We start from the raw sequence: 15,499 nt of genomic DNA on the forward strand, positions 1-15,499 counted from the left end.
CCCCACCAACTCAGACACTTCTGGACCTGAACCTGCAACCTGTCAAGAGGAACTGGCTTGCTTTGCTGTGAAGGACTGCTGCCCTGCTGTTGCCGTGCTGCCCTGCTGCCCTCTGACTTTGCTGAGAAGTGCTCTCCAAGGGCTTGGATTGAGCTTCCCTCCTGTTTCTTAAGTCTCAGGGCCAAAAAGACTTCATCTCTTCAAGGAACCTGATTGTGTGCCAATGATCGATGCGCAGCCTGCTGGAAACTACGCACAGCCTGCCCTGCGATGAGAATGCACAACGCAGCCTGACTTCCTGAGTGAAGATAGGTGCAGTGCCTGCATTGCGACCGGAAATTCGGCACACAGCCATACCGGATCGACGCACAGCCGAGCCAAATCAACACAGCTCGACTTCCTGAGTGAAGAATCAACGCAGTGCCTGGCATGCAATAGAAAATTTGACGCATCGCCTACCGGATTGATGCAACGCCTGTGACTTTGTCCCGCACCACCATGATCTCCATGCATCGTCAAAACACTCTTGCATCGCAGTGAGGGACCAAGCCTGCGCGACGGAAATCGTCGCAAAGCCCCTTGCAGCATGGAAAGGAACAACGCATTGTCTGTGTCGCGCCAGAAACGCTGACGCACACCCTATTTTTCCACGCATGTCCTCCTCTGTGGTCTTCGTGCGTGATAATTTTGACGCAAACCAGATACTTTGTGCACACAAGACAACTGTTGATTTCTAAGATTTAAGGGCCAGATGTAGGTAGAAAACATTTTGCGAGGTGCAAATTGCGAGTCCCAGCGACTCGCAATTTGCACCTCGCAAAATGTTATGCAGAAAGGTGTCTCAGACACCTTCTGCGAGTCACTATGGGGTCGCAAAGACCCACCTCATTAATATTAATGAGGTGGTTCGCAAGTTGCGGCCCCATAGCGACTCTGGGCACTCACGGGGATGGAGGCCTGCTGGGAACAGCAGACCTCCATGTTCGTGACTGCTTTTAAATAAAGCAGTTTTTTTTTCCAAGTGTAGCCCATTTTCCTTAAAGGAAAACGAGCTGCACTTAGAAAAAAAAAACGAAATCTTTAGTTTCAGATTTTTTCAGGGCAGGTAGTGGTCCCTTGGATCACTGCCTGCTCTGAAAAAATATTTTTGGGTCCACTCACAAAGGGGAAGGGGTCCCATGGGGACTCCTTCCAGTTTGCGAGTGGGTTACCATCCACTTCAAGTGGATGGTAACTGCGACTCCATTTGCGACCACGTACGCGGTCGCAAATGGAATTGCATACCACTGCGAGTCGCAAATAGGAAGGGAACACCCCTTCCTATTTGCGAGTCGGAAATGCATTTTGCGAGTTGGTCCCGACTCGCAAAATGCATTTCTGCATAGCAAACACACGTTTGCGACTCGCAAACGGCGATTTTCGCCGTTTGCGACTCGCAAACTGTTTGCTACATCTGGCCCTAAGACTCTTATTATTGCAAAAGTGATATCTCAACTGGTCCTTATTGAATCTTTATCTTTTTGACCTTGATTTAACCAGATAAATATCTTATCTTTTTCTGAACCTGTGTGGTGTATTTTTGTGGTGTTTTCACTGTATTACTCTATAATTTATTGCACAAATACTTTACACATTGCCTTCTAAGTTTATCCTGACTGCTCAGTGCCAAGCTACCAGAGGGTGGGCACAGGATAATTTGGATTGTGTGTGACTTACCCTGACTAGGACTGTGGTCCCTATTTGGACAAATGTGAATACCTCTCCCAGCTAGTGACCCCATTTCTAAGACAATGTCATTAACATTCTGTGTTTTATTGGCATGGCTAAGGCTTTTGACTGTTGTACTGCAAGGGATGAGGTAAGATTAGTTTTGGATTGTTTGTTTTTCATACCTAGTTGTACATATTATTCTTTATCTTTGGGCAATCTACTTAGTCCTTATGGCGTCCCTGAATCGATAGACAAGAAAGTAGGACTCAGGACTTCTGAATGGGGACTCAAGAAGACAGACTTACAGCCATACTTCAATTTTTTTAAATTCTTAATATACACATTGGTTCTTATAGGGAGGGCTGTTGTTCATTGAGGTTAGGTTATACATTATAGCAATACACATGGAGAGAGTATGTGGGAGAAAAAAGGGGAGACATTTGGGGGAACCACTCCGTACTCAATTCCCTAAATCACCAAAAAACACACTAAGGAGTATGGAGTTCTATTATATATCGAAGGATGGGTTCCGGTGGTACCAGTTGTGCCCAGGGTTTCCTCGTGGTCCTCTAATGGAGGAAAGGGGGTCAGTGTGAGCTAGGAGAGCAGTTAAAGGAGAAAACAAGGGGGGATTTCCTTTACGGACTAGGTGGTCTCACACACTATATAGTGTCATGCTTCATCATTTGACCACCTAGCCCCACCCAGGTAGGACAGTGCCACCTGGGCGGAGTCAACCTCACTGTTAAAAGAACAGGAGGAAGTGCGTAAATAAGTACTAGGTCTGGAAAGATCGGGATCCAGCTAATCTATGCTATAAAAACACCTAAACAGGCTCCTGTGTAAAGTTACAGTTTAATAATAGGGTCTGTTTGGTGTGGTTAAAAGTGAAGAGGGGGACACCACTGTGAGAACAAGGACTCACAGGGTCACCTATCTAAGGAGTTTTAGCCAACATGTTTCTGCCCTCAGTAATGAGCCTAGGAAGGTGTTGGGGCATTCATCAGGGCATTAAAATCCTTTTATGTATGCATCATATATCCTCATAAGTCATGCTACACCTATCTTGTTATTCACAAGACAGTTACACAGCAAAAACATACACACATATACATCAAAGTGCCCTACTCAATTACTCACACTTGAGTAAACCCAGAGATATCAAGAGTTGTTAATTGTTCCAGTTACTAGGACAGTATGAACATTATTGGGATAGTACGAACAAACTAACTTCCCAATATGTATCAAAGTCTTCTGTGTGTCGTTTAATAGCTGTTTCATATGTGTATTTGTGGTGACTTTCCGTAGGGACAGCTCCAACACCTGTGTCTCCAGGACTCTGGGGGTGCCTGCACTCACAGTTTTACTGCCGACTTTCTGGCCTCTGCATTGAAGCATCTCAGAGGTGTGATGGGATTATGGACTGTCCAGATGGTGCAGACGAGACTAGGTGTGCCACAGCCCTTTCCACCAGCTCACCCAGGTAAATAGCGATGGAAACGTGAGAAGATGTGGTGCTACTGTGTGTAAGGAGTTTTTCTGTTGCTATTACAGAATTCCATGTTCTCATAGCAAAGCCAAAGAGCCAATGTACTCAAATAGAAATATGTGGAAGAATAAATCAGACTCACTACACAATATTTTTGCATGCCATTGAAAATACCATGGAGATCTGTAGTCTTTTTCTCATTCCCATTTCAGTGCACATGACTGTTTCAGCATGGGCCAGTCTAGTGCTATACTTACAGAAGGATTAATGAGACTTCTGATCCTTTTGGGAGTTTGTGGAATGATGCTTTATGCCACAGTCCAGATTAAGATTAAAGTTGAGTTTGCAGGATTAATTCAGACATTCCTCTCCTTATAACTGCAAGTGCCTCTCTCTAAGAATGAAGAGAAGGGAATTAGAATGCAGATGAGGCAGACATAATGGGCCCAATTCATAAACTGCATTTTGTAGTACATAAAGTAGAGTTATCGTACCAGTACTTCTTACTCACTACAAAATACAGTTCACAAACATACAAATGTAAATTCCATCTCCACATCTCCCCTCATTTTTCTATGGCAAGATCCTCACAGATGATTTTACTACTTAATAGTAAATGTGGGAGGGGTCAGGGGAATGGCTGGAAAAAGGGCATACATACTTCTGAATGGTAGTGGTTCTGCTAGGAGTAGATGGAGGGTTGTGGAGGGTTAGGGAAGGGAAGGTTTTAGGGATGTACATTCAATCAATCAGTATTTGTAAAGCACAGCTATTCACCTGTGAGGGTCTCAACGCGCTGGGGGGGGAGGGCTACATCCAAAGAGCCTCGTCTTGAGGTTCTTCCTGAAGATGGTGAATGACGGTCTTTGTCAGAGGTGCAGGGGGAGGTTGTTCCAGCTCTTTGCTGCAGTGTAGGTAAAAGATCGACCTCCGGCGGTGGTTTTGTGGATGCGAGGGGCGGTAGACAGGGCTATCTGGGCGGAGCGGAGGGTTCTGGCGAGGTTGTGGAAGGAGACACGGTGGTTCAGGTAGGCTGGTCCAGCGTTGTGTATGGTGTTGTACGTGTGGGTGAGAAGCTTGAAGGTGATTCACTTCTCGATGGCTAGCTAGTGGAGGGTCCTCAGGTGTTGGGAGATGTGTTCTCGGCGAGGGAGGTCCAGAAGAAGTCTGGCGGCGGCTTTCTGGATGAGGTGAAGTTTTTTTATGTTCCTAGTTGAGGTGCCAGCATAGAGGGCGTTGCCGTAGTCAAACTTGCTCGTGACTAAGGTGTGGGTGACTGTCCTGCGGCAGTCTTCTGGGATCCATCTGAAGATCTTCCGGAGTTTGCGGAGTGTGTGCCAGCAGTATTCACCCACCCATCCACAAAAAAGTAAGGCAAATGATAATCACAGACTGCACTTCTAAAGTTACTACAGCCAAAGGAGACCCAGTACAATAGTAAATGTACTCCAGTTAAGAGCTGGAGAAGGGCCAGCACCACCGCTAGCCAAACACTGATACTGCACAATACTGCACTGATGCTGATAATCCCAATTAATAATGGGTTGCAACAGGGTTGTGTCTTGCCCCTTGCTTTTTTCTCTGTTTGTAGCAGACTTACTGTCAGCATTAGCAGCATCAAAGGGCCTAGGCCCCAAAATAAACACATTGCATGTCTTTTATATGTGAATGATCTAGTCATTATGGATATGACTGAAATCGGCTTACAAAAGAAATTGGACATATTTAAGGAGTACTGCTATAAGAAGAGATGAGGGGTAAATATGGATACAACCAAAGTGATGGGGTTTGAGAATACAACAGTAAACTATGAATGGTACCTATGACCCAATAAAATAGAGAAAGTAAATAAAAATAAACATTTAGGGGTGTAGTTTGAGAAAAGATTATTATGAAAAGAACATATCAAATCACTTAGAATAAGAGCATTGTCTCAGAAGATTACGGAGATAGAGGGGAGCTAGAGGAACTAGGACCCTCAAACGTTAAGTACCAGGGTGCCCCCCCCAGCGACCAGGAGAGAAGAGGTAAGTACCTGTGTTTTCCCCAAACACATATGTAAACTTAGGACAAGGACTGTGCATGACTGAAGCAAGACTGGAGGGAACAGAAGATGGATCCTGACAGAAGAGGACCTGCAAATGAAGGGGACCAAATCCAGTTCGAGTTGGAGTTTCCTTTGGGGCAGGAGCCCCTACCCACCCTTCTGGAGATGCAGGACCAGATCAACAGTGAAGACCAGGAGTCCGTCTATGCAGCACAGGAGCAGGAGAAGAGTTCCAGAAGTGATGCAGTCAAAGTCCCATGTTGGAAGAAGAGTTGCAGTCAGTCAGTGGTGTGGAAAAACCACCAACAAGCCTTGGCAAAGGCAAGAATTGCAGATGAAGAGTTGCAGAGCTGTCGGAGACCAGGAAGGTCCAAGGAGACTCAACCCAAGGAGGGCAGTCCCAGGTGTTCCTCAGCAGTGACGAGAGCCAGAAGTCGAGGATGCAGCCCCCACAGGCAACTCACAGGCAGCTGGCACATGAGTCGCATTGAGGCCCACTCAGCACGCTTGGAGAGGAGTCCCTTGTCGCAGGAGCAGCAGGCAGGAGACTTACTTCACAGGGAAGAGTGCTGGAGGCCAGAGCTACACAAAGCATGAAGATCCCTTGGAAGCAGAGCCAACATGCCTTGGTAGCTGCAAGAGTCGGGTGCACAGGGATACTGTCCTGCAAGGAGAGGTAAGGACAGCTGGTAGAGAGAAACAAGGAGACCACTTCAGGCCACCATCTGTGATGCAGGATCCACACAGTTTTGCAGAATAGAGGATCCACACAGGTTGTTGTTGTTGCAGTTGGTGCCTGCAGATGCAGGGGAGTGACTCCTTCACTTCAAGGGAGATTCCTTCTTGCTTCTTGTGCAGGCTAAAAATACGCCACCCCAGAGGATGCACAGCCAGAGAAATGTTGCGGTTGCTGGAAGAAGCCGGAGAAACAATGTTGCAAAGTGGAGTCGTCAGTGGAATTGCAGATTGTCGGTTCCTGGAGGGTCCAGTTGCAGTCTTGGTGGCCAGAAGATGAAGTAAACATTGCAGAGGAGTCCTTTTGGAATCTTGCATGTCAAATCTGAGGACCCACCCAGGAGGGAGACCCTAAATAGCCCAGGAAGGGGGATTGGTCAACTAGCAGGGTGACCACCTATCAGGAGGGGGCTGTGGCGTCACCTGCCTGAACTGGCCACTCAGAGGCTCCCGGGGGCCTCTGCGCACCTTGGATTCAAGACGGTTGAATCAAGTGGCTACCTGGCGGAGCTCTGGGCACCACCTCTGGGGTGGTGATGGACAGGAAAGTAGTCACTCCCCTTTCCATTTTTCAGTTTTGCCCCAGAGCAGGGACTGGGGGTCCCTGGACTGGTGCAAACCGGTTTGTGCAAGGAGTGCACCAAATGTGCCCTTCAAAGCATACCAGTGGCTTGAGAATGCTACCCCTCCCAAGCTATGTAACACCTATTTCCAAAGGGAGAGGTTGTTGTCTCCCACTCCCAACGGAAACCCTTTGTTCTGCCTTCCTGGGCTTGAGCTGGTCAAGCAGCAGCAGGGAAGAAACCTGTCTGAGGGATGGCAGCTTCGTGGGCTGCCTGATGGAACCCTGCAAACTTGTAGGAGAAAAGCTGGGAGTCCTCTGAGGAGCCTCCAGAGTGCATGAAACGTACAACCAATACTGGCAGCAGTATTGAGGTATGATTCTGACATGTTTGATACTAAGTATGCCCAGGTTCGGAGTTAACATCATGTAGCTGGACACAGCTAGTGACCTGTGTCCACTATACGGGTAAAATGGCTTCCCTGCACCCATGAAGTCCAGGAAAATGGAGCTGGAGCTCATAGGGGCACCTGTGCTCATGCAGGGGTGCCCTCACACACAGGTACTTGCACCCTGCCCTTTGGGATAGGGGGGCCTGCCATAGGGGTGACTTACAGTGACCTAGTGCAGTGAGCTGTAGTGAAAGGATGCATGCACCTATTCACGCAGGCTGCAATGGCAGGCCTGCAGACACATTTTGCATAAGCTCCCATGGGCGGCATAATACATGCTGCAGCCCATAGGGAACCTCTGGTGCCCCAATGCCCTGCGTACCTAGGTACCATATACTAGGGACTTACATGGGGGCACCAGTATGCCAATTTAGGGGAGTTCTAAGTCAGGCACAGCCAAATTTAGAGAGAGAGAGCACAGTCACTGGGGTCCTGGTTGGCAGGATCCCAGTAAATACAGTCAAAACACACTGACCTGACAACAGGCAAAAAGGGTGGGGAACCATGCCAAAAAGAGGGTTTTTTCTACAGCTATCATTTGCCCACAATTTCACTATGGCATACAACTGTTACGTCTAAGTGGTAAACAGGATTGGCAGTACGAAGAGGGGAAAAGCTATAAAATCCTGTTGCTGTCAATCTTGGGGCTATTTGGTAAAGGTTGAGGCAGTAAGAGTCTGGTTATGCTTAGATACAGAAGGGCAAAAGGTACTGGTGCTCTGTAAAAATGATATCACCTATATAGTAAAACGAAATGGGCAAAGGAAGTTAGAAAAAACTTGGAAGGATTATTTAGGAGATTGGGACCAAATGTAGTAAGTCAAAACCTACAAATAGGAACCTCCAAGGGGTAACTTTGTACACTAATTTAAAAAAAGGCACTAGAGAACATGACATGAGGTATTTAAGGGGTAAGACATCTACCCAATTCCTGCAAAATGCATTGCAAAATGAGCATTGGTCCTATATATAGAAGCCTTACTTAACCTCACGCTTAGATCTGAGGCGTTAAGATTATGAATTAGTGTAAGCACATGTTTCGTAAATAGTACGGAGAAAATTGCAGTAGTAGATGGACATGGAAAATTAAATTGCAGATTAAAGGTCAAATGTGATTGCTTGCATATCCTATTAGATTGTCAAAAATATCTGACAATACAGCAAGCAGTTTTAAACCTAGCTTTTTAAAACTATGGCATTCAAGACCTTGGGCAAGAAGTGGCTTTTTTAACAGATATGCGATACCTAGATATGACATACTCTTTGTTAAGTTCTTGGTTGCCATCAAGAAATGTTTATCTAGCTTTTAGTATGAAAGTTTTAAGGTATTTATTGGCCCTTGTTATTTATCCATATATAGATATTGTATGAATGGCTGTCATTACATGTAGAAAATATTAACAGTTACTCCAGTATTCAAACTTTAATAGATTCACATGTGTGACTCATTCCAAGTTGTTGAGATGGGAGTCCCTGGTACCTTAGAAAATTAATATCCTGCTAGCTATAGAACATAGAGGCCTTAGGCCGTTCGGTTTAGTAACATATCCTAGTCATTATTTTAAAAAGGACTAAACATAAGAGTCAACTGATCAGGTGACACCACCATGTAAAAACCCTCCTGGGAGAAGCTTCAGTCCCTCAGGTTTTCTACCTCCTGTTGCGGTAGGGAGTCTCCACTGAGCTCTGCTCAGTTTTCCTGTCAGAGTTCTTCAGAAGAGTTTTCAACAGACTTTGCTCTTTACAGTTTCACAGATATACTCTAGACTAAAGTCTGTGTGTGATTTAGGTCTCAAACTGACGTTTAATATGTCAGACAACCCTAAGAAGGGGCTCTTCAGACCTTGTGGCACTTGAAAAAAGAAGAGGCTTCATATAGATGACCCATATTAGGACTGCATATCTTGTCTTTATCCTGCACATAAAACTAAAGACTGCAAGGTATGTTGCACGTTTTCCTCTAAAACTTTAAAGGACTGTGAAGGACGACTCCTTCTATGGCTTCAAAAGCTCAAAACTAGAGAAAATCCTATCTCTGATGACGAAAGTGACTCTTCATCTATGTCTTCCTCCAAAAAAGTTAAAGATGGTTCTGCAGTGCATTCCTCTCTTGAACCACCAAAAAAGGCGTCCAAGAAGACCTCTCTGGTCTCTTATAAACGCCACAGCCCATCTAGGTCACCTCATAAAAGTGACTTTCTCTCAGGATGAAAAGGGAGAAAGGAGTCAAGTTCCTTCTCCAAAACGTTTCAAAAATCAAATTTAGAGCTACCAACACCACCACCTCAGGTGAAACATACTTTTAAAAAGCCATCATCTGCTCCGCCTCTGGTTGGATCATCGTCGGCATCTCTGTTGATGAGAAAATCATTGTTGACGACTCCATTGATGACGAGAACTGTTTCAGCAGCATCAATGGTATCTACATCCACTATCACAGTGTAGACAGTGACATCCTCCATGTCGATGAACTCATCGTCATCTGCCCGCACACCTATTTCATTGAACATATGCATTATTTGTTCATCAATGCTCCAGTCGATGGCGACGCTCCCGTCGACGAAAACACCACCATCGACGACAACACCACCACCATCGTCGATGACTACACCACCACCGTTGACAACAACACCACCATCGTTGTCAATGACACTACCGTGGATAGTGGATTTCCTGGCGACGGTGCTTACCTCGTCGACGACAGTCCCCTCGTCGACGAGACCACAACAATCAACCAGGTCAACGCTACCATCGTCGACTACCTCATCTAAAGCCATGACGATAGCCCCAAAAAAAATTGTATTAAAACAGAAACTAAGTCAAAAGTTTCTCACACCGGCTATTAAATCTTCTAATAATGTGCCTTCACTACTACCTTTCCATCTACTGGATGACGAGGACTCTTAAAAGGATATCCTTTTTGGTGCAGCATGTAGCCCTTCAGAGATCATGTTAATTGCCAGGACAATTATGATGAGGGTGGCTACTATAAGCAGGAGTATAACGCCCATCAGGAGCACTACCAACACCTCAACAATACCAAGAAGACACAGTATATCTTCCATCAGCACTTGTAACAGACTTACAACTCATGCTGTCAGACTACAGAAAAAGTTCTCCTCCAGTGTCTGTTCCTATTTACACACTTCAGCTACGACAGCATCAGCGCCTCTTCAACCACCACCTCAATAGACGCCTCGATAACATTGGGAAGCATTTTTCAGCCATGCCGGCACGCAATGTCAGAGCTTGCAAACTCGGTGGCCCTTCTTGGCAGATACGATAGGCTGATGTGGTCAGATATTGCCCCATATCTGGAAGAGCTCCCAGATGACATCAAAGGGGAGACTAAGACAGTTCTTCTAGAAGGGGAGTGCACATTGTCAGAGATAATCAAATATGCCACGGACATTGCCACCACAGGCTTCAGGCAGCTGGCTGGAGCAGCGGTATTACGCCGTCAGGGTTGGCTGAAAGCTAGTACCTTTAGGCCGAAGGTCCAGACCAAAATATTAGATTTAGCCCACAATGGTGAAGCTTTGTTTGGGAAACACGTAGAAGACGGTCTCTAATCAATCAAAACCAACACAGAGATGGTCTAGTCATTAGGGACCTTGCAATATAAAAAGCTACCTTTCCGTGCTGCTCGAGGAAGAGGACAACCATCCTATAAAGGGGGATACCAACAATACTGATATCTCACATATTCGTCCATTAACCAACAATTTGGGACCCAATATCAGCAACGGCATCCACCATCAGCAGCTTATACCAAACCACCTCCCAGAGGTAAATAAGGATGACAAGGCAAGGATACCAGCCTTCAACAATGACTTCTTCCAGGCGCCAGCTACTTCCTTCCCCTTTCCAATAAGGGTAGCAAGGAGAAAAACCAACCATCAGCATCACTAGAAACAGATAACAACCAATCAATGGGTTCTAGTTCTGGTTCATTTTGGACACATGCTTGAATTCATCCAACCACCTCCCCCAACCCTACCTCAACCTTTCATCCAAAAGCATCTGTGCCTTCTAAAGTGGGAAGTCAAAACCATGCTCAGAAAGGGTGCTATAGAAAGAGTTCCCTTGTCTCCAAGAGGAAAAGGTTTCTACTACTGTTTCTTCTTAATCCTCAAGAAGTCAAGGCACTGGAGACCAATTCTGGATTTGAGAAACCTCAGCAAATACCCCAATAAACAGTCATTCTATATGGTTACATTGCAATATATATTGCAACTCCTCAACAGGAGACTACATGTTGTCTCTAGACCTCCAAGACACATATTTCCATGCCCCCATGCATCCAAAACACAGGCGATTTCTCAGGTTCAAGTAACCAGCAGCCACTATCAATTCCGAATGTGACCCTTCATTCTCAAGTCCGCCCCCACATTTTCATAAAATGTCTAGTACATGTAGTGTCCTTCATCAGACAGCAGCGACATCAAGTCTTCTCCTATCTTGATGAGTGGTTGATCAAGGCTCCTTCTAACCAGTCCGTCAGAGTGTCCACCAGAGCCTGTATATGCATTCTGAACTAGTTAGGCCTCATTCTCGGTCCGGGCAAATCAGTCATACATCCATTGAAACGGATACTGTTCCTGGGAGCCATTCTGGACACAACACTAAACAGAGCATACCCCACGATAGAGAGGCAATGGAAGCTGATGACTTTGGCAAGTCTAGTACAAAAAAGAAAGCCACTTTCTGTTTGCCTTTACAGATCTCTCCTAGGGATGATGTCTTCCTGCATTCATCTAATACCATGCTGTTGTCTAAACATGCGTCTGCTTCAAGAAGCATTGGGCATCCAATGGGCACAGGCTACAGGAGCTTCAACTACATCATTCTGGTCACTCCACCTAAGGTCAAATCGCTCACCTGGTGGACTCAACCGTTAAATCTAGCAGTAGGCCCACTGTTCTTCACTCAAGCCTCACTTTTAGTAATGACAACGGATGCTTCCTGGACGGGTGGGGGGTTTACCTCCAGGATGTCCAGAATAGTGGGAAATGGCCCCCTTCCTATCGGGCCTTCACATCAGTCTACTCAAGTTAAAGGCAGTACATCTTGTGCTGCAAGCCTTCCTTCCTATGATCCAGAACTCCTCAGTGCTCGTACGAGCAGACACTACAACTGTGATGTACTGCATTAACAAACAAGGTGGAACCAGATCTTACCTGCTGTCCCAGGAAGCTCAACTAATCTGGAACTAGTCCATCCTTCACAAAATACGTTTAACTGCAGAACATGTATCTGGAAATCAGAACGCCATAGCCAACATCTTGAGCAGGTTAAAAACATCTTTCCATGAGTGAGAATTAGACCAACACATGCTGGGTCAAATCTTCCTCCAGTGGGTCAAAACAAATCTGGACCTCTTCGTGACGCCCCACAATGCAAAACGGCAATTCTTTGCAAGCTGGCATGCTCATCCGGGGTCTTGGGGAATGCATTTTCGATTGCATGGTTCGTCATCTCTGCCTTTGCCTTTCCTCTAATTCCTCTCGTTCCAAACATCCTCAGGAAGATGAAGGCTGAGCCCTGCAAGATTATACTTATAGCCCCAGCATGGCCACTCCTGCACTGGTTAACGGAGCATCTCATACTGTCAGTGCAGTGTTGCATTCCACTCAAACCAATTCCATTGTTACTGACAATGAACCAGAGACAAATCCTAAATCCAGGCCCCAAGTCTCTTTGGTTATCAGCCTGGCTCTTGAGTTCAACAAATTTGGACATCTAAACATTCCTTCGAATTGCAGAGACATACTAGCAAGAGCGGACAGTACTAACAAGATATAAATCTTAAAATGGAAAAGGTTTTGCATATTGTGTTAGGCAGCTAACGTAGATTACATTTCCTCTTCACCTGAAGGGATTTTACCTTACCTTTTACATCACACTCAATCAGGCTGAGCTCACGCCTCAAATAAAAGGGCATCTCTTAGCCATTTCTTGCTTTAAGAGATCACCCAAAACGCCACCCCTGTGGTCTGTCAGGCTCATTTAGCAATTGCTCAAAGGATTATTCAGAACATTTCCACTGGTGAGGTCTCCTTCTCCACTGTGGCAACTAAACATGGTACTTTCCCAAATAATTAAACATCCTTTTGAGCCTGTCCATAAAGCAAACATAAAAGTTATTTCCTGTAAAGTAGCTCTTCTCCTCGCCCCCACGTTGGCATGGAGAGTTAGTGAAATGCAATCTTTCACAATCCAGGAACCATTCATCCAGTTTTGGGATGCTAAGGTTATTCTAGGCCAAAACCCTAAGTTCATCTCTAAAGTCCCATTGGACTTCCATATCAATGAGGCTGTGAATCACAAGACTTTTTTTCCAAATCCTCAGATGTCAGCTGAATGAGCATTGCATTCTCTAGATCTCTAGGGATGCTTAAAGTTTTATTTGGATGACACTGAGGGCCTGATTATGACTCTGGTGGTCCAAGGACTGCCAGACTCGCGGTGATGGTCAGAACACCGCTCTTCAGGCAGTCAGACCACCACTTTAGGACCCTCATGGCCAGAATGCCAGGGGGCTGCTGTCACCACTGGGAACATGGTTCCTGACAGGCTGACAGCGGGCGGACTTATGGTTAGCCACAGCGGCGCTGAACTCTGCACTATCATACTGATCACGACTCCTGTTTCCCCCAGCCTTTCCACAGTGGGGACCATGCCAAGGAAAGGCCGGTGGAAAAACACAGTGCAGAGGCCTACAGGGGTGCCCCTGCAATGCCCATGCCCATGGCATGGACAGTGCAGGGTCCACCCTGCCCAGCACCCTCGGAGTGCGCATTCAAAGGGTGCTGGTGTGCTACGGTATTGGCCTCAGCTCCCTTAAGGGAGCCAAGACCAATACTGTAGCACTATTCCTGTCAGTCTGACTGGCGGGATCGTCATAATAGGATGTATCGTAATACGACCAGGGGAGAGGTAGCCGGTATGACGTCTGCCTCCTCCCCGTGGCTTTGGTTCAGAGTTTTCTGACTGCCAAGGTCATAAAAGCCCTTAAGACTTTTCGCAAATCCCACCAACTTTTTGTGGTATACAGTGTGCCTAGAAAGGGCTTCTTTCTGACAAAACAAAGCATCTCTAGATGGATAACTAGCAGCATTCTATTCTGTCATCAAAGGGTGTGTTGGCCTTTGTACTCAAAGGTGCGTGCTCATTCTGCAAGAGCCATATCCACTTCCATGGCCTTGTTTGCATTGGTGTTGTTGGGAGATATCTGCAGAGCAGCAACCTGGAAGAGTGCACACACCTTCCCGCAACATTATTGCTTCGATTCAGAAGTCCTCAGAGATGCAGCAGTAGGACAAGTGGTTCTAAAACATCTTTTTCAATAAAGGTGAGCCATTTCTTTCTACCCGCCATCCGCCTATTTCTTGCGTACATTTTACTTATGGCATATATATATATATGTAGTTCGGTCTGGACTGTTCCCATGAGGAACAGGGTCAAGACTGATTTGCATATGACTGGGTCCAAACTGGGGTGGCATGGAGAGCAAAAGAACGATGGATTAAACCCAGATCTATGACTGGGGGTGAGTGTTTGACAATGTTCAGCATTCCGTCCATCACTTGTTGTTTTTGATATATATATATATATATATATATATATATATATATATATATATATATATATATATATATTCAAACAAGGATGGTCTAAAGGTTGCTGGGTGGTGCACTCCACTGCCGGTGCTCGTGACGGAGAGGACCAATCTCGAAAAATATAATTCACCAAAAGTATTCACTGCACTCCATGAAGTTCAATTAGTGCCTATTTATTGATGCCAAATTAACAACCACCAACGCGTTTCAACTCCCCAAGGAGTCTTGTTCACAGTGAATGAGTCCCTTTTCCCTTTTGCTATTTATACCCCATAGTGCCTCATTATTTACAATGCATTCTGGATAGTGTAGTTTTAAAATTAAAAAGCATTTGTATAATTTTCCAATTCTTAAATACAAATACTAAGAACAACACAAGAACCAAATAATAATTACTTAAAATAGTGCTTGTAAAAACCTAAACCAACATAATGTAATACTTGTTACGTATGTTCTCCTCTATTGTGCTATTATATTCAGTTACCAATTTATACCTTAATACTATTTATATTAGCCCCTGATCGATTTACTATGTTCTATTGGACTAAAGAGCTACGCACAAGTGACACACATTTTCCAATAACATCTATTCCATTGTTTCATATACATTTTAAGAGAGGTATCACTCTAATGTTTTAGTATCTCTAACTCATCCATTCCTATATGTCGTTAATGACCCTAAGAAATTCAGTAAATTCCTTAATAAATTCTACTGTTTCTATTTTATACAGACATATATCAATTCTGTCCAGAGTGCTGCCTATCATTATACGGCTTGAGATGTTAGATACTTTATACATAATACTTTGTTAGTGGCCTCCCCACATGAGTGTCATTGTTATCATACATTTACATATTCATCAGAATCACAGATGTACATAT

At 45.1% G+C, this 15,499-nt stretch overlaps 1 protein-coding gene across 1 annotated transcript in view; it reads left to right on the forward strand.

Moving 5' to 3' along the window:
- LOC138261625 (SCO-spondin-like) overlaps positions 1-15,499 on the forward strand; it is a 1,514,343-nt gene that overhangs the window by 425,953 nt on the left and 1,072,891 nt on the right. The window contains exon 46 of the mRNA XM_069210750.1: positions 3,019-3,193. Within this exon, the coding sequence (XP_069066851.1) occupies positions 3,019-3,193 (175 nt within the window). The remainder of the gene's footprint in view (positions 1-3,018; positions 3,194-15,499) is intronic.

Source organism: Pleurodeles waltl, chromosome 10 (genome assembly GCF_031143425.1).
Source record: "Pleurodeles waltl isolate 20211129_DDA chromosome 10, aPleWal1.hap1.20221129, whole genome shotgun sequence".
Lineage (NCBI taxonomy): Eukaryota > Metazoa > Chordata > Amphibia > Caudata > Salamandridae > Pleurodeles > Pleurodeles waltl.